Source organism: Alligator sinensis, unplaced genomic scaffold (genome assembly GCF_000455745.1).
Source record: "Alligator sinensis unplaced genomic scaffold, ASM45574v1 scaffold611_2, whole genome shotgun sequence".
NCBI lineage: Eukaryota > Metazoa > Chordata > Crocodylia > Alligatoridae > Alligator > Alligator sinensis.
In genome coordinates this window covers 444,746-468,731 of record NW_005841869.1, presented here as the reverse complement: position 1 = coordinate 468,731, position 23,986 = coordinate 444,746, and the positions used below count along the sequence as shown (strand labels likewise).

The window sequence follows — 23,986 nt, the reverse complement described above, 5'->3', positions numbered from 1 at the left end:
GTACACCCTCTGTGCACCAGAGAGCTCCCCATAAGGGAATGCAACATGTCCTGGGCATGTACCCAGTGCCAGATTTTGCCTGGCAGACTGGCACTAGTGTTATAATCCATTATAATCAGTAAAGTCCCATCCTAATTAGTGTCTCCAAAACCTCCTTTTAATCTCCCACGCGCAAGTTGCTGTCTCAAAATAATACCGAGCCCATCTTCCATTGCTTGGCATATAATACATTCAAATCTACACCAGATGTCGGGTCTTATTGTTACCCCCAAACTTTACCCTTTTATAGGGCTCTATTAACCTGTTGCTGCCCCGCCAAACTATGCAGCTCTTGCTGGAGTTGTGCTGTCGACTTCTGCATCAGCAAGATGTCTCTCTGCTGCTTTAATAAGAGCTTCCTCTCCTGATGGGCTGCTCTATAGATATTTCGGAGGTGCAGGATTTCCACCTGCAGAGTGAAGAAAGGAAGGCTGGCAAGTAAACAGCAGTTAATGCGCAAGCACAAGTAGGAGAGAGACCTGCAGATCAAGGTAGACGAGTATTTATTAACAGATGGCAATAAGTCTTTGGGAACACCGCTCCTCAAAGCTGTCGTGTTGTTAAGGTTTAAGTATCAGGGGTCAGAGGTTTAAGTATCAGGAGGGTTCCTCTTTGGTGCAGGCTGGACCAGACTGCTGGTAGATGCTCAGCACCTTGCACTCATTTCTCCGCATGCTCTATAAAAAGCACACGTCCTGGAGCTCTGCAAGGAGAGGAGGCTGGGGCAGAGTCAGGCCCAGAAAACACATCTCCTCGCTCCCAGGTCTGTGCTGTAGTTTCACACCCCCTTTCCTGACAGCATCAGGAAAAGCGGACCCCTCGCCCACCAGCTATCGAGCCAACTAACTGTATTGCAGCCATGGAGGCACAGACATGCCGTGCAATCTGCTGTTTAATGCCAAGAATAGAAAATTGCAGTAACAACAAAGTGGCAGAAAGAAATTGTGCTTCTTGTCTCCTTCAAATTTATAGAGTGCAGTCCCTGGCACAGAAGTAGCTTGTCTGATGTATAAAACATGACGCGTTTTATAATGGCCATGCAATAACACTAGTAAATCTTTTCTGCTGCCCAAAAGGCTCTCACGTGCTCTCGGTGTCCCATCTTCCCTGGGTTTTCGCAAGAAGAAAGCTGAAACGTGCAACTACAGGGGTATTACCTGCTCTTGTTTTAGCTTGGTCAGGATTTCCCGTTGCTTCTCAGCTATGGCAGTCATTTCCTGAGCGTCTCGCAGGTTATCCAAGCAGCTGAAAGCCAGACAGAGACGGCAGTCTTTAGCAGGAGAGAAGGCGTGCGTGTGCGAATCAAACTTATGGAAGTTGTCAAAAGCAGCTAGAACTGCAGGATGAAGTGATTTGCAAACCTGGCCACTTCATCTATATGCTGGAAGAGAAGCAAGGTACCATGGAGCCGATGGCCCTTACTGCTGATGCAACCTGAGAGAAACCCAACCGCTTATTTCACAGAGACCACCAGATAATGGCACTCCCCGGAGGTTACCAGCCTGGATTCACAGCAACCATTGAAACCAAGAAGACTTATTACTATATTTACCCCAGCCCTCCAGCTATGCCCTCTCCCAAAACCAAGCCCGAGGCACTGACTATTTTGCTTTTTGCCACAATCCCTGAACCTTTTAAGCCACAAGCAGACCCTGTGCAGACTCGGACCAGTGACGGCTCCCTACCTGGGGATCCCGTAAGAGCACAGCAGTGCCCAAGCCATGGTTAGTCTTTTCCAAGACCGAACCAGGGCGTCTCACAACCGCGGTGCAAAACCCCAGGGTAGTTTCCTTCAGAAGCGAATTCACTCGATTTGCAAAGTTGAGAGAGTGAATTTGAACCTCATCTACATTTCACCCCAAACAACAGCAAGGTAGGAGAGGCTGCATCACTTCCACTTCACAGCCCTGATCTGACTCTGAATAATGGCTCACACAAAAAAAAGAGTTAAGTCTCTTACTCTCATTAGAGGAGCGGGTCCACCTGTCTGCCCTGCTGGAGAGGGGCTGGCCCAGGTGTGGGGGATTTGCTGATTGCTCTAAGGGAGGCAATGGAGGTGGGAGCAGTGTGTGCTTAGGGAAAAGCTGTGCTCTGGACTCGCCTGGCACTAGCTGGACTAAATTTGGAGTTCCTAAAAGCTGAGGGGAGGCCTTTTGTACCACAGTTTGGCTCTGAAGTCAAATTTATTTCTGTGTCATGATATGCCCTCCCACAAGGGGCATGGAAAGTCCACCCAGCAAGGAGGCTGCCTTGCTCTGAGCAGCTTGCTGCTGTTAGATGCCATGTGCTGACGTGGGCATTGCATGAATAAATCTGCCTTACCACTCCTGATACTCCAGCCAGGCCAACTCAGCCCTGGTTTTCTCCTGCAGGGCTTCCTCTCGCAGTCGGAGGAGAGCGGCCTGGTGCCGGGCTCGCAGCTCTTCTTCGCGCAGGTACTGCTCAGCCATGGCCAAGCCAAACTGGGAAAAGGTGCTGGAGCCTCCATAGAACTGGCTCACTTCGCTCCACTGAAGGAGAAGCAGAGGGTGGAGGGAGAGGTTACTTGAGAAACCTCACGGGTGCCTTGCAAGGCTGGCATTGCAATTGCCGGTACACACGAAATTGGAAATGCTGGATGCGGGCTGAGGGGAGAGGAGCTGTGAAGCCTGGTACCTGGCTGATGGAGTCTGTCTGCTCGCTGCTGTCTCCTGAATCATCTGCTGCACGTGTCTTGCTCTTGGGCAGACTTATGGGCGCTGACAAGGGATTCAAGGATGGAGGTACCTGAGAAGAGTCCCCATGCTCTGCAGAGAGGTGTTCAAAAAAAGGAAAAAAAGACCACATTAAAGTCCTTGTAAGTACAGTATTTCTTAACACTGGGATTGCTTGGGGAGGCAGAAAAGTAATGCCTCTTGCCTCTAAATTTCATAGCATGGGCAAAAAGAATAACATTTTTAAAAAACCCTAACTTTTTCTAATATGCTCCCACTGTGGGGCACACGAATTGGCATCTGTGCTAGTACTGCAGACAATGCAAGTGCAGGGTTGGAAATCTGGTTCACTCCTGTGCCTTAATGGCTGTTCCAACATGAACTACTGCTGTATGTTTAAACAAGCAGGTTTTTTGTTTTTTACTTGCCTCTGGAGATCATGTGTTATCTATATGATGTATAACAATGATGCCCATGCTCAGTCTTGCCTGTAGAGACCAGACCAAGAGATGTTCTGCTCCCCTAGCGAGCTGACTATAGGCCTGATGCATAAAGTCAGTTGTTGAGTAGTTTTATCTGGAGACGGATGTCACCTCTCTCCCTTAATGGGCTTAAATCATGAAGTTTCCAATAGTGAATGGAAACCAGGTATGTCTTCCATCTTGCACTGAACTGTGGGGCCCGTGAATAGGTGCCCAGGTGTCATTAATCCCAGCTATCCAAGGGATGCGGTTTGATAAGAAAGGTAAAGATGTTGCTTTGGCATTATAAATGTATTTATATATATATATATGTGTGTGTGTGTTGATATGGATCTTCCTTTGGCAGATGTTCTGAGCACAATGAAAGGTTTGCTGCAATCTGGGCTGATTGCTGCACCCCCCAAATGCTGCCCCTCTCCCCACATATGCAGCAGGATCTGCCACTTCACCCTGTGGCCACCAATTGCCCGGTGAGATAGTTACCTGGTCGGTGGGTGGAGGAATCCAGGTTGGCTTCCCCTGGGGCTCTTCTTTTTGTGGTTGGTTGGGTAATCATCGTATTGCCATCCGTCTCTGCCTTCTGCACAGAAGGCCTTGGTGAACGTCCCCCCGGCGTACTGGGAGCGAGGAAGAAGACAATGCATGTTGACGTGATGATTTGCAATGGTCGCTGCACAGTGCAGTAACAGCACCAATACCTTGGTTTTAGAGAGCACGTCTCACTAGCAGAGCTCAAGACCTCTCAAAATAGTGTCGCTAACTTCTATTCAGCAGTGCACCTTGTGCGTGTGAACAGTCATTTCGTAGCATAATGGGTTGAGGGACAGTTTAGTGCAGAGGGGGAAACCGCGAAAAGGTGGGACACAACACTGTGTCCAGGGCAGCTGCTGTGCGAGCCACCTTCCTTGCAATGGCTATTTCCTTGAGGTCACAGAAATGTGCTCCTGTGTCACTGTGTTGCACAGGCCAATTTTTCACGTTTTAATCCTGTCTTAAATAGGTAGCGGGCTGACACAGTTGCGTGTCCTGTCAGGTGCTGCCTACCATACCTGGCTGCAGCTGCGTTCTCTCTTTTGGGATCACCTTCAAGTCGACACCGCCTTGGCTCTTGCTTGGCAAGTTCGAATCTTGATCTGACAGCAGAGTCGGCACTGGTGCTATCCAGCCCCTGCAAAACCAGAATCGATGCTCTGTAATAGCAATGGGTGAGCTGTCCTAAAGGTGATAGCTCTGAGTCTTTGTGGTTCTCTTGGGATAGATCTTGTTTTTTATAGTACCTTTCACACACTTCTGATTCTTAATGGGTGATATTAAAGAATGAGCTAGGTACAACGAAGTAACGGTGGTGTGTGTAAGGAGGAAAGGTATAACAAGAGGCAAAGCTTGGAGCTATCAGGAGCTGCTTTCCTGAGGAAGAGGATGTGTCCCTTTGCACTGAGCTTCCCCTCTAGTCCGTCTCCCAGCCTACAGGAAGTTTCTCCTTCATCTGAGCTGCCATTAGAAAGTTTCTTAAAGTATCATCCCAAGAACGGGCCCTCAAAGTGAGGTTTAGGTGAGCAAGACAGAAAGGAGCTGGCACAACTCGGAGGTGACGGCTCAGTCTGTCCTGCTGCTTGGACCATTGACTCTTACCTCTACATGGTGCTTGAGCAGCTCGTCCAAAGACCTCTGGCTCTCTTGGGCTTCCAGCTTGGCCTTTTCACTAAGGACTGCCAGCTGCCTTTCCTGCTGGAACTGATGGGCCTGGGTTTGGGAAACAGGATTTGAAAGGTTTTCGACTGAAGGTAGCGAGCGTCACTTCTCATCAGGCTGGCATCGAGCTAACTCAAGAGGATGGCATCCAGGAGACTCACCACAGGAATGAACTTGTGGGGGGGAAATGGGACATTATACCCCTGACACGCACCAGCTCACAGAGGATATGCTGAGAGGTGCTACAGAGAGATGCCTGATTTAACACTTGCAAAAGCTTCAAAGCAATTCCAGAGCCTTGGTCCCACTGACTATGGGACTTGGGTACTTAATGGACTTTGGGCCAGGTCCAGAAAGCTATTTCTCAAGTCAGAGACTTGGCATCTTAATTTCTTTGGACTTGGCCCTTGGGAACACCTTACCGCAGACTCTGAAACCAAAGGAAATGCAGATACAGTGTGCTTGTTTCCAGAGATGATCCTGCTTGCTCTGAAGTCAGCACCAGTGCTTGCACTGGTTCCAGTAGCAGCATGGCAGGGCGCTGCCTCTCGCTGCAGAAAACCTCATACTCCATAGGGGCTATTCTGCCTGGCCTGCTGGGCTAGAAATCTCTTTGCAAATGGCAGCTGCTTAGAGTAGAGATGTCATTAGGAGCCAATCTGTGACAGCAGTGCAAAAACAGAGGCCACATGCAAGCATGCCTGGCCTACCTGACTCACTAATTCATACAGAGGAACTAGACATAAGCTTTCATGTACGTCGGGTGCATGCTGTACCTGCAGTTTGAGAGCCAAGACATGAGACGCTTGCTTTATGCTCTCGAGATGGCTCCTATATCCCTCTTCTGCATCTCTGCAGGCAGGCTCGCCTCTGCCTAGGGAAAAAAAGAACAGGGAGATGGCATCAGTCACCATTTTTAGTCGAGGCTCCATTCTGAAGGATTTCTGAGGCTGATTTCTGTGTCTTTAATAAGGAACCGACTAGAGGAAAAAAAAAAAATGGCCAGTACTTTCAGAGCCAGTCAAAGGGAAGGTAAAGGTGGAGAAGCCTGTACTCCGAGGTACACATCTCTTAGCCGTGCCTCCAGGATGCAGCACTTGTCCAGAAATCTCTAGGACGCACCAAAAGAAGAGACCCTTGCCCTCCAGCTCCTCTGCGCACCATACTGATGAGCTTCCTTGTCCCAGTTCAGCCCCACAAGAAGTGAGATGGGTGTGTGCAGGGTGTCCTTAGGCAACTGCAGGTGCTGGAGCAGCTTTCTTTAGCCAAAAGGTGCACAGCTGGATCTGTGCACGTCTGCACTGCCCTGGTGTCTCAATGCATGAGGCACACCCCATCAAAGCCGAGGGGACTGACACGCTTGCTGTAGTGCTGTACCGAAAAGGGCCAGTTTGCTAGATCAGGGTCTTGGTTGATGTTCTGTTGCATGAAACCTGACAGCCCTTGCGGTGTGCTAGGTGCTGTACATGCACGGGGGGGAAAGAGGGTCTCCACCGCAAGGAACAAAGGGGGTTTGCTGTTCCCTTTCAGCACTAACATATGTGACACGTGGATGGGGGAACAAGTAGGACCACCAAGTGCCAGTAGCCCCATCCTCTTTGGGCTGCGCCTGGCGGATCAGGCCCACCGAGGAGATAAGAGAATAAGACTTTCCAACCTTGTTCAGCAGTTGCCAGGCTGTATCGTCACAGTGTCTGCTCCCCCATTGCCCACACCTCTGTGAGGACCACTGAGACTCCTCCACTGGGTCACGGGAGAGAAACCTTGTACTGATGCTTTCACTTCTGAGCAGGCAAAACCTGTTCTTGTTCTAGGTGTGCCTCTTGCTGCTACTGCCTAATCGCAGGGTTTCTATCTGTTGCTGCCTCAGTGAGGTAATGTTTACCAGCAATACGTTCTGGGCTATTTAAAATGCTCCGGTGGATGGATCTGCCTATTCAAGCAGGTCAGGTGTTTACCTTGAGCTGCGTCACTGCCAGAAACAAAGGTCAGAAGTGGATCCTTGTCCCTCACAAATAGAAACAGGCCTGCCTGCAAACTCCAGGTACAATCAGGATCTATAGCCACGTTTCCCAGATATGCAGAGGGGTTTGGATCTCGACTTTTGCAAATCCCAGTACTGATTCTCCATAGTCCATCTTTGAAAGGACGAAGGCTCCTTTGTTTGCGGTTACAGTTTTGACATCAGACCTTTCTTAGCTTCTGATCGGGCATCTGTAGGGAGATCCTCCAGGATGCAACTGGGTGGCAGTCTCAGTGGTTGCCTCCAAACTTGTACACATTCGTACTTTCCCTCCAGTACTGGAGATGTTGGCAGCATCCTGTTTCATTTCTCTTGAATATAAGTTTAAGGTGAGGGTCGTGTTCGTCCCTGGGACCAAAGCTGTTCCACCAAAGCGAGTGACAGTGTCGCTCTGGGCTCTGCACCTCCTGTCTTCAAACAGTTGCAGGAACATCTTGGCAGAGTGTGTGCATGGAAGTTTATTTGTGGCTGGCTTAGCCCAGGACCTCAGTCCGTGTATGGAAGGGTGAATATAACCCAGGCAGGTGCCCAGCGAGCAAATCACCCATGAAAATGCTGCAAATGCACCTAAAGCCTCCATACGCCGGGAGTGACAGCAAGCAGAAGCCCATTTAAATGAATCCTATTTCTCCAACATCCTCTTGTTTTCCCAGCTGTGGCTATTGCCTGACCATACCCTAGGCATCAAAGCGTCCTGCATTCAGAGTGCCACTTGAGTGGTTACATTTCACGTCCTCCTTTCTATTCTGATAAATGGCATTTTACTGCCTCTCTAGATGCACACAATCCAGTACAGTTTCCTATTAAAACAGCATGCCATAGCTATTTATTAAATCACTTTCCGCTGCCCCTGCAAAATCTCAGCACAGCCCTGTAGAATCCTTGCTACATATAATTAAAGAAGCTGGGCTAAAAGTCTCATTTTTCTAATCGCTTGAAGTTAGACAGAAGCACTTACGGGTGCCGTAGTCAAGGGCAGCCTTCCTATTTTCTGCCAGTGTCAGCAATCGGTCCAACCCAATTATTACAAAGATACACACTTGCAACTTTAAATGTGTGTAAGTGCAACTTGAAGGCGACAATCCTGCTAGGCTTCCTCCCTTAATGTTAAACTTCAGGTAAAGAGCAAAACTGGAATAATTCATGAGATGGCCATTTCTTTTTTTTTCTCTCTCTTTCTCTCTCGCTGGCATCCAGGTGGTTCTGAATGTTTTCTCCCCTTGTTTTCACAGTGTCTGGTTGCTGAACGCTGGGATTAGCTTTGCCCACTCTTTCTGTCCTCTTGAATTTCGTATGCTTGTGTCTAAATCCCTTGGCACACGCGGCGGATCCAAGGTCAGTTGACAGGTCGGATGTGGCTCTCCTCAGGCAATCCTGCATCGTGCTCGGATCTGCAGCTGACGTGCCCAGGTGGCAGATGACAGAGCAATGGGCTTGAGTCGCAGCAAGGGAGATTTTGTTTGGATATTAGGAAAAACGTTCTCACAAGGAGGGTGGTGAAGCACTGGGACAGGCAACCCGGAGAGGTGGGGGAGTCTCCATCCGTGGAGGTTTTAAGACCCAGCTAGACAAAGCCTTGGCTGGGATGATGTAGTTGGGGCTGGTCCTGCCTTGAGCAGGGGTTGGACTAGATGTGACCTCCTGGGGTCCCTTCAACCCTCATTTTCTATGATGTGTGGTAGTTTGCACAGTGATAACACACACTTGCCAGAAGCTAACTGGACCAGAGCCATGGATGGAGAGGCTACAAGTCAGTATTGTGGACCTGGCAAACTAAATACGAAGTAAACCTGTGACTTCTCTCTCCTCAGATGAGCTCCACTGCTATTTTTCCCAGACCTAAGGAAGGGCATTTACTGCCCAAAAGCATGTGCAACGCCTCTGCCAACTACACATTTTGTTTGGCAATGTCTTTTATTGGCCCGTCCTGGCTTCTTGCATATTCCCTGGAGCTTCACAGCTGCCCTTCTCCTCTGGCCTCTACAGGTGTAAGGGAAAGACCACCGCAGGGAAAGCTCTCATGGCAAAAAGCAACGACGCCTGACCTGTTGGAAAACCAAACCGAATTTGGTTGTTGCCTTGCCAAGCTCCTATCTGCAAGTCCTTGGCAAACACAAGCTGCGTTTGCTCCTGTCTCTACTGTAGCCCCTGAAATGCAACACTAGGGAGTCTGTTATCTCAAAGCTTTACATCTGAGAACAATTAATTGAAGCAGTGTTATTACCATCCTGAGTCTACGAACTTCCTTATTTCTCCTTCTTCTACAAACAAGAGGGCAGCACCCTCTAGTGCTGCAAAATATTATGAAGAGTGGCTACAGGTGGAAATGTGGCTTACCTCTTTCCTGGGGTGTTGGTTTTAGCTGTGTTGGTCTAAGGACATCGGCAGACCAGGTTCTTTGGGTAGACATGATCTCTTTTATTAGACCAACTTAAATAGTTGGAAAAAAGTTCTTTGCAAGCTTTTGGGCAGTGATTTAGTTGGTAAATAAAAGAGATCACATTTACCCAAAGAACCTTGTCTTCGTATGTCTTTACTAGCACTTTACTAGTTTAATTATTGTATTTCTAAGGGGGGTTGGATTGCATTTTGCTTTCATTCCTAATTCTGTAATACTTAACATGGAATCGCAAATGAAACCTCACTGTCTTTCACTGTAGAAAAACCCAAATACCATTCTAGCCTATGGAAAAAAGTGTGGCTTGGCAAACTTTTACTAAGCTGACAAGATCTAAACCGAGGTTTTGCTAAGAACTTTTTTTTCCCCAGCTACTCAGTTGGTCTAATAAAAGATATCACATCTACGCGAAGAACTATGCCACGCAAGGTCTTAACCAGGGGTGCAGGTTGTAGCCGTGTTGGTCTCAGGACATAGGCATACAAGGTACTTTGGGTGGATATGACATCTTTTATTAGACCAACTTAAATAGTTGGGGGAACAAATTTATAGCAAGCTTTTGCGTTTAAAAACCCTTCACAAGTCCTCTTACTTTAGAAAGATACCACTTGAGTCTGAGGGTGGTAGGTTTGGGTGTTGGCATAAAATAGTCTGAAGTACAAGTCCCTTTTTTCAAAAGGGATTTAAGCACCTAGGAGATGATGATGATGATATACTGACTTGCATAAATACATGCCTGCTAGGGGCTGTACTGACTTCTGTTTTTAAACCCATACTGTTATAGTTTTCAGGTGTACCCAGACCAGGCAGTGCATAGTCACTTAACAGGTATTAAATGTGCTTCACCATCTCCCTTATAAGCATATCAGTCTTGGAGGACCATGGATTTAAGGTCCCCTAACCTCAAAAACTTAGTGATTTGGGAGTTTTTTGTGTGTGCTTTTTTTTTTTTTTTTTTAAATAGAAGCAAGATGCGACCCCAAATGAACTTGAGGATTGTTATAAACATTTTCTGTGCAAAACCTCCTATAGAAACGATTAATTTAGGCTGACGGGGAGTTCTCCCTGAGATGGAGGGCTAGCAGGAAGAGGGAAAATACAGCCCTGGTCCTACCAAAAGGGGCTGTTGCTTCAGTGGGGGGTGATGGATGGGGGGAGATATATGCAGCGTATGGATCCAAGGCAATTGGAATCGGGAGGACGTTTCCTTAAATGTCAAGGTAAAATGTGGCTCATGGGTGACTTAAAAAAAACAAAACAACCTCAAACAAACCACTACTATCCATGGGGTGCCTTTCTGGTGGTCCTCTGCAGAGAATATACTCAGTTTGTCATGGTGCACAAAGCATTGTATGGCTGAGATGGGCAGTCTATAATATCAGAAAGGGATTGCATTTATTTGGACTGTTTAAAAAACAATGTCGCGAGTCAGGGATGAGCCCAATGACTTGATTCTGGGTAGCAGATAGCGACAAATACTAGACGTTGTGCAAGTTTCCACTCTGTTGCCATTGGTTGTGCTCGCCAGGCTTTGATGATCCTGTAAAGCCTGTCTTCTACTGGAAATATTTAACATGTCTTCCCCACCGCAATTAGTACTTAGGCAGCGCGTACATGTGTTAAAGGTAAATATTTATATTTTGCAGCATGCTATATAATTGCCTATCATTATACAATCTGCGCTGGAGGAAAGCATGTGCACTCTCTTAGCACCACACTGTTTCTTCTCTGCACGTTCCTCTCCCCTCCGCTACCAGCAGCGAGTGGAGGGAAAAACACGGTTTCTAGAAACAATGACATGACACTGCCTTGAAGCAACACAGGCTGGAAACTGCTCTGCTTTGGGATCCGATTTAGGGTTGGATTGAATCTCCCCTTCTCCTGACTCTTGCAAATGCTGCCGGTTTGCAACGGGCTCTTCTGCACGGAAGTCAGGCGGAGGATTTTATCATTCAACTTGTAAGTGGGGGGGGGGTTGCAAAAAGGCTCCCGAACTGGGGCCCGTATCCTTTCATGCTGAGTAAATGAAATGCCCTCTGTTTATGGGAAATGTTTTGGACAAACAGACGTATTGCCCAAGCACACAACTTTATGGGAAATGTTTTGGACAAACAGACGTGTCGCCCAAGCACACACCCCCCCTCCCACGTTCCTATCGGCTGGAGTAGAGCCTGGCTACACCACCCTCGCCCCTCTCAAAATCTGCTGTTGTGTCTGAAATCTTGTGGGGAAATGATGAAGAATCTGTGATAAGAGCAAGGGCTTTTTTTTTTTAAGTACCTTGTCAGGGAAAGGTTATCTGATCTTGTTCTTTTGTCTCTGGAAAGCCTTTAAAACAATGCGCCATCTGCTACTGTTTGGTACAAGCAAGCCGAGGTCTCTTCTGCCAGAAGCTGGCTTGCTATTGTTTGCTGCTTAACCCTTTCGGCCACAAACTTTCCCTTGTCTCTATGCAAAATACGTGGGTCTTCTTATTTTGTGGCCTCCCACCAGCCAGCCTCCCAGGATTCCCCAGTTCCACTCCCAACAAAGCCACTGGCCTTAGGGGACGGGTTTAACAAAACCTCTTTGCTGCTCTTTTCCCCAACTGTCTACCTGGGGCAATTAGCATGCAACATGGTGATGGCAAGGATCGGTCCCAGACCCTTAAAAGGGACTGCAAAAAAGATGAGAGCAGGGAAGTGTCCCAGCCCGTCTGCATCTCTTCCCAAAGGATGTGCGTGTCAAAAAATTAGACCTGGCCAGCAAATGGAAGAGGACTTATCAAACAGGTGAAATTTTGGCAATGGTTTTAGCTGTTTGGATTCCAGAACTCCAAGCAAGTCAGACGAGGGCAGGTGCCAACTGGTATCAAAACCCCTAAGATGGTCTTTTAGTGCTGGACTGCATGGAGCATATTAAATGCATCAGTTGTATTAAGCGACTACTCTATTTTTCTGAATTCTTGGTTGAATATCATCTTACCCAAGTCCTTCTCAATCCTGCTGGCTGCAGAAGTGCAAGGTCCCGACCAGCAACTGGTTGAAGTTCCCAGAGTTTGTTTAGGAAGTACCGTAGCGGCTTCTTCTCTCCAAAGCTCGGATGTGCAGCGATTCCTTTGCTCCGCTGGTGCTCTCCATGGACTGAATTAAGCCAACACACACACACATATAGAGAGAGACACTTACTGGAGGGCAGATAAGATAAAAACTGCATTGTGTTAGCATGGAGCAGGGTTATATCTGGACCTTGGGATGGCCTGGGAATTGGGGCTCCCTTGCCTTAGCTCAGGTTACGCCCAGGGGGATGTTTCTGCCCCTGTGTCGACCTGCTGTCCCAGGCAAGCCTGATTCTGTATTTGCCGGTGGACGCTGGCATTGCTAACACCTGCTCCAGCATCTGACATATAGCACTGTGCTCCTGTCGTACAACTCCTCTGAGGGTCTCAGAGCAGCTTGGGAACATGAACAGGTTAACCCTGGGATGTGAGGAAGCCTTTGGTAGCTTTTTTTTATTTGAAAAGCCTGCCTGTCCCCATCAGGGCTCCTTTGTGCTGGAGTTTGGTCAGACAACCACCGAACCAAAAGATGATCCTTGGCCCACAAAAGTTTGTAGTCTTGGTATTATGGCCATTTTACAGGTAGGGGAACTGAGGCTATAAGGGAAGAAAAACCCACACGTTCTTGTCTCGGTGGCTTGCTTTTCCTACTTAGCCAGATGCTTTTTTGCAACAGCAAAAGCGTACTAATTGCAGAGTGGGATGGAGAAACAGCCCAGGGTCAAGGAAGGGACTTGAGAACGTGGTCACCTTTCGGCAGAAACTCAGGGAGTGGGATCATAGGATCTATCCCTATGGTCCATTTACCTGAGTGACCCAAAGGAGTCTGCACTTCCCCACTCAGAAACAGCCCATAAGGGTTAATGAAAGGCAGCCTCCTGTCTCCCACGTATAAATGAGCACCATGTTAAGAACAACAGTTATGAAAGCAGTGTAGACTGGTGAGGAAGCTGTGGCCCGTCCTGGAGAGATGTCAGAAATACAGGTTAAGAGGCACTGGAAGGGACAACTTAGAGAGCCTGATAAACAGGGAAGGTGATACGGGGTCCTTGAAAGGGCTTGCAGTATGGGAGGAAAGGGTCATAGCATGCCTAATGCAGGGTCCTGGGGCCAGTGCCGAGAGGAGAGGGTGGACCTCGTTCCCCTAGCTCCCCTTCTCCTGGGGTGAAGCGTCCACAGACTTGTGCACCCTGGGATGGAGAGACCTCCAAGACTGGGCATCCAGCTCTCTGGGCCTTGGGCTGCAGAGTTTGCATTGATTTGGCCCCTGCAAGGGGTGAAGTCCCTAAACTACACAGGCAAAAATGTCCTGAGTGACAAAAGGACAGCTATCCCTGACCTGGCCATAAGGCTGTGGCATGAGCCTGCTGGCACACGCAGCAGGTTAGCAAAGCCAGCATTTCTTTGAGGTCCCATTCCCTGTTTGTGTCTGTTAACAAGCACTCTGAGCTCGCATATAGCTGGGTAGCACGCGTTGCAAGTGCATCCATGCATAGCTGGCCTGATAAAAGATATTACCCTAAGAAATCCTTGCCCTTTCTATGGGTAAAGTCGCACGTAGTCCAACAAGTTGTTTTTGACTCCACACCGTTGGATTAACCCTTCTTATTCAACTATCGTTTGTTAAATTTCCATTGATGGAAGAGTTGACTATAGTTTGACTGAACGATCTTAGCAGGCAGTGTACAGAATCCCCTTCCCTGTACCTCTCTGACAAGGAAAAAACTAATGACCCTAATTGCCAATTAAAAGGCCCACGTCCTCTGAGCGCTGCATTTTTCACCACTGCTGAAAAATGGAAATATCTGCCTCTGAGTTTTTAACTAATCGGGGCTCACTCGCACGCGCCACAATTTAACCTTTGCAAGGCTCCTAGAAACCTTCCTATGCAATGGCTTGTATCTGTCTGCATGGTGGTGCAGGGACTTGCGGTGAGCCAGGTTGCAATGGGTATAAATGCTTTGATATTGGGACCCATCTAGCAATGCAGCCTTGAGATCCAAAGGTGCCTGTGCTGTGCCCAGCATTGTGGGTAGGGGTAGGGAGTCCACTTGCAGCCGGGATGTGAGCTCAAACCACCTCCCGGACAGTTTGCTCCCTTGCCAAAGGTTCTGCTTGGAAGTCCTTTAAAAGGCCCCGTGCAAAGCTGAGCTAAAAAGATTAGGGAGGAACGTGTGAATATAGGCAGTTACTGACCCAGCCGCAGCTAGAGCAAGGCAGGGAGGCGGCGACAGCCTGAAACAGTGACAGATGTTTTTATAGAGAGGCGGGAGAAACACTTGCACATTCATTTTTATCAACAATCAGCTTAGGGAAATCTCATTTCATTTTTCTCATTAATAAGCTTTTCTTTGTTTTTCCTGGCACAGAATGACCCAGAAACAGCTAAAACGATTAGAGCAGTTCCTATGACTCGTGCCTGAGCTGTCTTCAGAAAGCAGGTGCAAGGTGGAGCGGAGAGGGGAGACAAAGGAGATTTCCTAGGAAGGAATTCAAATCTTGGTCCCTGCAAATGCTGTCGGTTTGCTATCTGCATTAGCACTGAGTGCTGGTCTCTTAAGGGCCTGTGCTGCTGCTTCAGGAGGGTCTATATTGGGGCACAGCTGCCCCTGGTTGAGACAGGGCCTGCGTTTCTCCCACTCCTGACTGTGGAAAGACCTCTGTGGACATTGCTGAGATTTGGATCCCGTGCAGGGAATATGGGTAGGCAGGTAGCTAGGAATGTAGGTGTGCTAAGGAATCTTCCTAGCCTGCGACCATCACCGTGGTCTTCGAGTAGAAAGCTGAGCTTGGCATTTGCCTTGTCCACAGGGAGCTGCACACCTGATTCCCTAAGAAGAACCTGCAAGGAAAGACATTTTTTTTTTTTTTTGCAAAGATCTTGTCGGTCTAATAAAAGATGTCATCTCTACTACGAGTCCTGTTTGCTTCTGGAGTAACTTGTAACTTCAAAAACCACTTGTAACTTCAAAGTGGAGCGACCTCATCTATAAGAACGGATTATCCTTTACATACACTTAAAAGCAACATCCTCTGCTGGGTCTGATGGCAGTGGCTGCAGGAGGCAGCACGCCGAATTCATTAGCATGAATTGAAGTCCATCTCGGAGCACTGAGTAGATAAGAATAGATCCTGTAGCTGCTTACAGTTAATGGGTCTGATCCAGAAAAATGGAGAGCACCTTCAACTCTGGTTTCTTTTCCATGGCCAGTGCCAATGTGGAGGACCAATGTTAATATTTTGGACACCTGTTTGCACTGCACATGGGTGATAACTGCTGCACGGTCCTTGCAACTGATGCATCAGAGCAGAAATTGAGTGTAAACTTTGAACTTCATAGCTCTATACAAAGAAGGGACTTGAACTTTACTGTTCATATGACTAGCAAAAATGTGCTCTCCAGGCTCCTCTTTCCACTTTCCTCATATTAATTTGGATTAGTAAAGATGTTAATAATCTTCTTAGCCTTGTACTATATTAAAGGCCATGGTTACAACTTGTGGAGGGAGAGTGCACCAGTCCAGGACAGGGACCACACAGAGACCAAGACACTCTCACCCACCCCTGGGAACTGTAACGGGGGGGGGGGGAAGGTCTATGCCCAGCCAATACAGGGGTACATTAATCGATGCTTTGTCCAGCCTGTGTTTAAATGTCCCAAGCGAGATCCTTCCCTTAGAGCTGAGTCTGTAGATGGGTGGGTGGCCTGCGCTCTCACAGTGGCCATTAGTGTGGTCCAGCCCTACAGTGGGACAGTTCATAGAGATTTTTTATTTTTAATCGAGAACTGCTGCTGAGCTAGCAGGATCTCCTTGCACTTCTGTCTCCTGAGTTGCTGGATTAGGTGCCCAAGCTTGGTGGCAGCTGGACAGAGTTCTTGGTGTCTGAGAGTGACTGCATGAGAAGGACCTTTCTCTAGCCCCTGTCTGCATTAAAACTGTTAAGACGGACTGGAAACACAATTGAGCATCCAGCTTGTCACTGTTTTCAGCGTAGTTTTTTCAAAGCTAACATTTCTTGTGCCATTCCCTTTATCTTTGTGAGAGGGGGGGTACGTGTCTATGGGCACACGCAGAACAGGCAGACTTAGCCGCTCTCCTGCTACTTCAGGAGTAAAGGGAATGAAAACAATTACTATAAATGAATCTATAGCATCCAATTGGTGAAATCGCTCCTTAATCCTCTGCAGAAAGGAGATCAGGAGAGATTTAACTAGGTACTCATAAAGATAATCAATTTATTCTACTTCTGCAATGCCATATGTTAAAACAACGTGTCTTTCGGGAGAGGGGATTCAGGAGGCATGATCTGTTATACCACTTCTCAAAATCGCTGCTGGGATAACCAACCCCTTCACATAGAGGTAAATGGACAGAACGCAACTAGATCCTATTTAAACAATGTCCAGTTGTGGTGTTTAGCAACGTAGTGAAAAATCCCAGTCTTGTGCCCAGACTGGCTTTACTTTTTCCACAGAGGAGAGACTCTAGGGCAGTGCTTCCCAGCCTTTTTAGACTCATGGCCTCCTTTGGAAAATGTCAGTTTTTAGTTATTGGCTGTTTTGTTTTTTTTTACTACAGAAAAATAGCAGAGCAATTCTTGTGTTGCGAAGACCTCGGAAAGACCACGTCGGGCCAGGTATTTTAACCGCATGCATTCCTATTTTGTAATCTCTGGTTTGATTTTGACAGTCATGTTTGCACTGATACTTGGCATGAGGTTGGTTTGGTTTTTAACTTTGAGTTTAGCTCGGCTTAGACAAATGCAGGGGACTTCCACCTTCAGACAGCATCCCGCGGCAGGGCCTGCACGATCCACACCGATCCCTCCAGCACTGACAAGGGTGAAATCCAGGCCTGAGGTTTCCGTAACCCAGGAAAGGGCATATAGACACCAGGCTGTATCCTGCAAAGGTCTCTAAGCGGGAATTTTTAAGCAGCGCATTTCCTTTTGCTTGCACCTTTTCACTGGCATTACCCGAACACGACCAGCAGATCAGGCAAGCGAAGGGGACTGCAGTGGCGCTCGGGGAGGGAATGGGGCTAATTTCCTGGCACACCTGCCAACAAAGCTGGCCCTCGCTGCTTTTGAACCCTGCGGGTAGGATGCAAACCAAGAAACCAACCTCTAAAGGGTTTGCTAGGTCAGCAGCCCCATCCAGTGGGCGACTGCCGAATTGTTGGGGAGAGTCGGTGAGACCTGCACCATCTGCTGGCAGGCAGCGAGTGCTCTCAGCTCCAGAGATCAAGGAGATCAAGGTGCTCTGCATCCTACAGCATCAGGTCCGCAGCTTTCCCGGTAGCCTAAAGCACTCGTATAATTGAGCTGTAGCTCAATTTTGAGTCGCTTCCCCTGGCAGAGCTAGTATCGTTTTATGACCCATGCTTGCTGATGACTCCGTGTTTCCCTGTGGTGGTAAGGACACATCCTGCTCGCTAGAGAGGGCTCGGCAGAGCTGAACGGAGCTAGCTGCACAAGTAGGCACAGAGGTATGGCTGGGCTTAGTCGGGGACAATGTGCTCTCTGCTCTGAGTCGACACCAGTTTCGAAGCCAGAGGTCCCTGCAAACTGTAGGTGCCGAGCCGGGCACAGCCAGGGCTCTCCCAGAGGTGATGCTGGGGGAAGCTCCCCTGGTCTGAATTGGCCCCTCTGCCCTCCCAGACTCAAGCCACTTTGATCCAAACTTCTGTGAATGCAGGCAGTCTCAAACAGATGTGGCTGAACTGATCTCCTGGCTCGGTATCAATGGGTGACTTTTTGGCAAAATCTACTTACTGGGCAATTCTCTGGCTCAAGCATGAAGAGCATCCTGCCTCCACGCTGAATTGGTGCCATTTATTTTTACGTGTGTGTGTGTGTATGTGTGTGCAAAGCGTTTTAGCAGAGAAGAGTCAATCCAGACTTAAGTTTACCTTGTCACCAGGCCCCTGTGAGATGGAGAAGTCATCAGTTCCCCTCGTGACAAGTCTGTGTCTGGATAGCTCTCGGCCTCAGCAAGACCTTTGAGGAAAAGATCATAAAGTAATAAAGATCTCCTCTGTAGGAACAGAATGGGCTGAATTTTGGCATCTCTTTTCCACTGGCTAGTTTATGCAAAAGCATCTAACCCTTATGCAGACCCAAGCACGGCAGAAAGGTGGGTTGGCAGTAATTATTATTAAACTGAAGGACATGGCTTGGACAGGGCACTTCCCAGCCCTGTGGCAGAGCCAGAAACAGAAATGCGGTCTCTAGTTTTACCAGCGGAAAGAGAACAGACCTGTCTGACCATGGTCCCAGTTTCCCTGGAGCCAACTTTGACTCCAGTCTTGCCCCCCTTGCTCCTTTTCCCAACGGAGAATCAGACGGGGAACAGCATTGTATCCCCACATCTGGAGGTGCAGCTTGGACAAATCGGTCTGCCTTCCCCATCTGCTAAAATCTGGTACCCCCGCTTGTATGAGAGGACCCGATGCTTCTCTTCTAGTGAGTCCTGTGAGCCTCCAGTAAGCTAATGGGCGCTGAGCTCCTGCGACACCGAGGGTCCCAGCTGCTTGTCCCCATGCCCTACCTTTCCATGCATGGCTCAGGATCTTGCAGTCATCAAAGCGTTCCTGCCTCGCAGAGGCCCATGGCACCTCCTTTCCAACGGCAAGAGTGTCTGACAAAGGAGCTAGTATCCCCCTCTCCCATCCCTGGGCTTCTGCTCCCGCAGCACTATCTGCATGTCTAGTCCAATCCAATCCATCCTGTTCCTGGTCTGGTGAAAGCCATGAGCCATTAGAAAGCGGGTCATCCAGACCCAGCAGTGGGTTCACTCTCCCATCCAGACCTTTTTCCCGTGTTTTGTGCCACGAGCATGGGGGAGACCTGCCAAGAGGTCCCAGAGCTGTGCATGCCAGTCCTCCATCATCAGAGTCTGGAAGATGGCTCATTGCCTTCAGCCTCTCTGCTGCAATCTCGATCCTGGCCCCCAGGGCCCTGGCCAGTGCATGAATGGCCTTCACTCTCTCCTGCTTGTTTCTATAAGGAGAGAGAGCAGAAGTGTCCTCGGAGGCTGAGGCCTTGAGGTGACGTCTTGCAGCTTGCGGCGGAAGGAAAATGCTCTGGGGAGGCAAGCACTGCCGCGGGGAAGGGCTGAGCTCCAGGTCTTGGAGTTTCAAAGGGCTGAGGAAGCCCCTTTCAGATGCCAGCGAAGGAGTAAAGTCTAACGGGGCTGCCGTAGCCAGTGATGTCTCCAGGCGCAAGTCGCTGTTTAAATGCAAAGGGGATCAGCATCAATGCATACGTAAGTGAGGCTGATCATAAAACCTATTCGATGGCTGATCATAACCTCCTCTAGGAAAAGGGTGGCTTGGGGGAGAGAAGACATCCACAGGCACCTGGCTTTCTACCCTCGCGCCTGGGTTTAGATGTGTTACAATGAGTGGGAAGGCATTTCAGAGGCTAATCCATTGCACGCTGGAGAATTAAAGGCTTTAGCAGTGTGAAGTATAAAAACGGGCTGCGACGCTGGCCAGCGAGAGGCTTTTGTGCCGTGCTATAAGCCAATTGCGCATTATTGGCACCAGACAGTGCTCTGGATCAAGCAAACCCAGCTGCAGCCGTGCTCTTTCTGTACCACTGCAACCTGCAAGCCAAGGACGTTGTATAATGCTTGGAGAGCCTGAACCCGCCAGTAAGAAGTCCACATATCCAGCCCCCTTGTTGGGCAGTCGTGCCACGTTTCATGCATTTTCATGTGTTCGCCTTTGTCCCCTCCCCACAAATGCAGCTCTCCTTTCCCACAGGTTGGCAAGGGCAGGTGCCAAGATAGGGCAAAGCACATGCAGGGGCAGTGACGTGCTTCCACGGGCAGATTTGTTTAATTTCAAATCCTGAAACCCAGATGTCCCGGCTCCCAGGGCCCCCCTCCAAGTGCCACAGTTGTATTAGCACCCGAAGAGGCAACTGGTTCTAGAGTGGCAACTGGTTTAGCCTTATTGATCCTGTTACTTAGTACAGCTTTGAACCAGCCCTCTAACCGATCTCTCGTATGCTCAGGAGAAAGGCTTAAGGGGTGTATTTGCTAAATGGTGCCTACTGTACCTGCTTCCTTGCTCTTCGCTTCTCAATAAAACATGTGACGTTGTATCTGCCCACTCCATAAAGGTCCTTTCCAGGCTTCTAGCGTTGCTCCGTTCCTGAAATGAGAGAGTAACAATCACCGGATGTGCTAAGTAACTCAAATGCTTGGGTAAGGTTTTGGACTTTGTCCCACTGAATGATTGGTCCATGTAGTTGGCCAAGTGTCTGGTACAGACGCCAAATAATGAAGCTATTCTTTCAGCTCCAGCTTGTGCTTTCAGCCCTAGGGGTCAATGTTTTGATCCCTTAATGACCCAAGCAGGGGCTGTCATAACGAGAACTCGATTGCTGTATTGTCCAGATAACTCTATCTCGGTGGCACTGAAGTGTTTTCGGGGAACACACCAGGACAGCTGGTGATGAATGGTTGAACTGGTTTCCCTCCCATCACCTTTTTCATTCCCATGCCCCTCCGTGTACTCACGTGGTTGGACGGAGACCGAGGACTTGGCGCAGGCCGAGCGGTTCCTCTGTGTCCGGCGTGGCTCTCCTCGACGCCTGGTTTCCTTGCAAACGCCTCTCGTTGTTTCCTGTACACTTCTTGCAACCTCTTCGTTCTCGCCTCCCTGGCCTGCTTTACAGACTCCCTCTCCTCTAAGCTCCTCTTCTTCCTCTCCGCAGTTTTTCTGTGCATAAATTCGTGAACTTCTTCTGGGCTGTAAGGGTGGGATCTTCCTACATTTACCTTCTTCTTTAGAGGCTGGGGAAGGTTTTCCTTCTCAGATGCTCTCTGTGCTGGCCAGTTGGAGCCTGTGGTTCTCCGTGGAGATGTGCCTTTCCCTCTGCTGTAGCTTGAGTTCAGGAAAGACCTAGACTTGTCCTCCTGAAAGCTGGGGGTAGTTGTGCCGCTGCCTGGGGATACGAGAGGACTGACTCCAAGGTATTGTCTCGGGTCTCCTGCTTTTCCTTCTTGAGCATCTCTCTGCAGACTTGCACTTGGGTTCTTGCTAGCAACTTGGCTTTGCATGCGCAGATCCCATCGTCTTTGTCTGGCCTCTCCAGCCAGAGCGCTGCCGTCTGTCTCAAAAGAACCGCTCTGCATAACCCGGCAGCTCTTCTCTTTGGGGCTGTTCCCTACCCGATCTCCCCCACTGCCCGCGTTTTCTCTGGAGCGCTGTCCTCCTTGCAGGGTGGCAATGGATTCGTTACCAGGTTCTGCAAAGAAAGCATTTGTTTTTAAGCAACAGGCATATTACTCTGATGATGCATCCCTTCCTCTAGCTCGCATGCTAAGCACCAAGCTGGCTTTCTCACACCCTGCTGTGGCCTCTTGCACCCGTACCTCAGGCTTTGCAAGGCTTTGTTACTCAGCTCTAAAACCTCAGTGCGTGCTGGGACTTATAACTGAAATTATCAGTTAAAATTAAATTATACTAGTACCTACAATGGGAAGAGCTTCCCCACCCCCAACCCCAAGTTGTAGCAGTCAGTGGCACAACTGATTTGTGAATGGAACTGCGATGACATACTTTTTTTAAAACTCTTCATCTAAGGGGGATCTTTGGGTACAACTCCATTTAAGATCTTTGTCCAAACACAGCGATGCATAATCTGACCGTATCCTTAGAGCCATAATAGACTCGTGGTGCCAACTGATTACAGTCGATTAATATAGTAACAGTTCAGTTAAGATAACAGCTGAGTAATGATAATCCTCGCATGGTGGGCTCTCATAAGGACTGCGATGGACCTAGACTATTACCCCAGGTTTCTACATGATCATCAACCACTTTAAGACCAGGATCTATGCCCCGGAAGTTGCAGGTTACCGTACCCGAGTTCTTCTCTCCAGTTTCATCTTCAGGCACGTCCCTCATTTTCGGGAATTTAGGAGGTGGGCCAAGCAACTTAGCTGCCAACTTCTGACCTTCTCGCCATGCAAAAGCACCAAACAAGTTGGAACCTGAAGGGAGGCGGGGGGAAGAAGTAACACAGCTGTTATTTGAAAGGAGGAACCTCAAATGCTCATAAAGTTTCAGCTGACTTCACACCACATGCAGAGGGGAGCTCCATAAGTTTTAATCAGACTGAATTAAAATGTCATTGGCGCTTGACATTTTAAATTGCAGAGTCGGCCACCAAAACTTTGGGCCTTCAAGCTCCCCAAAAGAGTCCATTAACCTTGTAGCAAAGGGCCGTGTTAGAGACCCTGGAGGTAGACGCGAGACGTGGAAGCTTGCAAGATGCAGGTCTTTTCTAAGAAGAACATCATTACAGTACATCCCATCTTGCATAGCCTGTTTCTGTAACTATTAATAAGCATTTCAATAAAGGCTGAGCTTCAGGGATCTTTCAGGATACCGGAAAAAGAAAGGCACGACCGTCTCCCGAGCCATGCGTCTATCGGCAGCTAACACATGCTTAGTCCCAGCGTGTTCCAGAAGGTATTGGGAAGCAGGAGTGTTAATGGAAAGATGATTTTATTTGGGATAATTTCAAGAGCACTCGAGTGAACTAATTTATTTATAAACGGGTGAGAATCAGCAGGATACAGTGTCGGAAAAAAAAAATCGATGGGCAATCCAGTATGAGGAGCCGTGTATAATGCAGAAATAAATGATACAGCATGAGGTACAAACAAATGATTCTTCCTTTAATATGTGGTGTCATATCATAGACAACATTTATCAAAGTTTTACTTCATAATTCTAGATTACATTCAGGGGATGTCGATACCCAAACTGATGTCATTATGTAGTGATCTGAAACGTTCCTCCAGCAGAAGAATAGTAGCAAAAAAAAAAAAAAAAAAGGCTTTTGCACGGTGGGATCCTGAACTTAGCTGCTGATTGAGTATTGAACCAAGTTAGAAACATGAGTTTTTAAAGGGAGAATTTGCTAATAACCACTAGGATGGATTTTTGTCGAAGATGTTTCTGCACCTCGGCAGGCCATTGGGCGCATAGAGCGAGTGATATAATCGCAGGGCATCTATACACATGCTCCGGGAGGGGCGTACTTTAATTAGAGAGGCTCTGAAAGCTGCTCTAATTCAAGTGCCTGCAGCGTCACGTGTATTTAGTGCCCTACAGTTCAAAATGGCAGCAGCAGGAGCACTTTAACTAAACCGGAGCAGAAGTCCAGCATGTGTATAGGTGCCCGTAGAGAAATACGGCTGGAAAGGACTTCAGCAGGTCATCAAGTCCAACCAGGGAGCAAACCAGCAGCCTTGGCGTTACTAGCCCCATGCTCTAAAAGCATTTAAAGTGATTTGACCCTTCTTGAGTTCCTCGGTACGCTGAAAAGCCGGGCTGCAATTAAACCAGCGCTCTGGGAGCCTGGACAGTTTGTGATTTATAGTGGGATACTCCAGTTCTCTGTTTAAACATCCGATGGAAAATGCAGGGCCGTATCCTCAGCTCACATGAACGGGAGCGATTCCATCCATCGTGACGCTGCTATAGCTTATTGCACGAGCTGAATTTCCAACACGTGCACAGAGCCCCTGGCAGTATTTGGTGCTTGTGAGTTTGCCTGTAATTGCAGAGACTTATCTCAACTGGAGAATTGAGGTTG

At 48.4% G+C, this 23,986-nt stretch overlaps 1 protein-coding gene and 1 long non-coding RNA gene across 3 annotated transcripts in view; one reads left to right on the top strand and one right to left on the bottom strand.

Moving 5' to 3' along the window:
* The window catches only part of LOC102381201 (centrosome-associated protein 350), a 52,387-nt gene that overhangs the window by 18,694 nt on the left and 9,707 nt on the right, over positions 1–23,986 (bottom strand). Inside the window, exons 9-22 of the mRNA XM_025193751.1 lie at positions 22,245–22,373; positions 20,895–21,625; positions 20,432–20,526; positions 18,915–19,594; positions 18,277–18,364; positions 12,292–12,449; positions 5,683–5,780; positions 4,847–4,957; positions 4,264–4,382; positions 3,698–3,831; positions 2,695–2,825; positions 2,362–2,549; positions 1,197–1,284; positions 302–448 (exon numbers count right to left, since the gene is read on the bottom strand). Of these exons, the coding sequence (XP_025049536.1) occupies positions 302–448; positions 1,197–1,284; positions 2,362–2,549; positions 2,695–2,825; positions 3,698–3,831; positions 4,264–4,382; positions 4,847–4,957; positions 5,683–5,780; positions 12,292–12,449; positions 18,277–18,364; positions 18,915–19,594; positions 20,432–20,526; positions 20,895–21,625; positions 22,245–22,373 (2,897 nt within the window). The remainder of the gene's footprint in view (positions 1–301; positions 449–1,196; positions 1,285–2,361; positions 2,550–2,694; positions 2,826–3,697; positions 3,832–4,263; positions 4,383–4,846; positions 4,958–5,682; positions 5,781–12,291; positions 12,450–18,276; positions 18,365–18,914; positions 19,595–20,431; positions 20,527–20,894; positions 21,626–22,244; positions 22,374–23,986) is intronic.
* The window catches only part of LOC102380865, a 29,566-nt gene continuing 7,986 nt past the window's right edge, over positions 2,407–23,986 (top strand). The window contains exons 1-4 of one of the 2 annotated variants that reach the window (XR_323027.2): positions 2,407–2,474; positions 2,767–2,875; positions 16,945–17,002; positions 18,288–18,401. This is a non-coding gene — a long non-coding RNA (uncharacterized LOC102380865). Of the gene's footprint in view, positions 2,475–2,766; positions 2,876–16,944; positions 17,003–18,287; positions 18,402–23,986 lie in introns of those variants that run through there. The other variant, XR_323026.2, reaches the window with a different exon arrangement.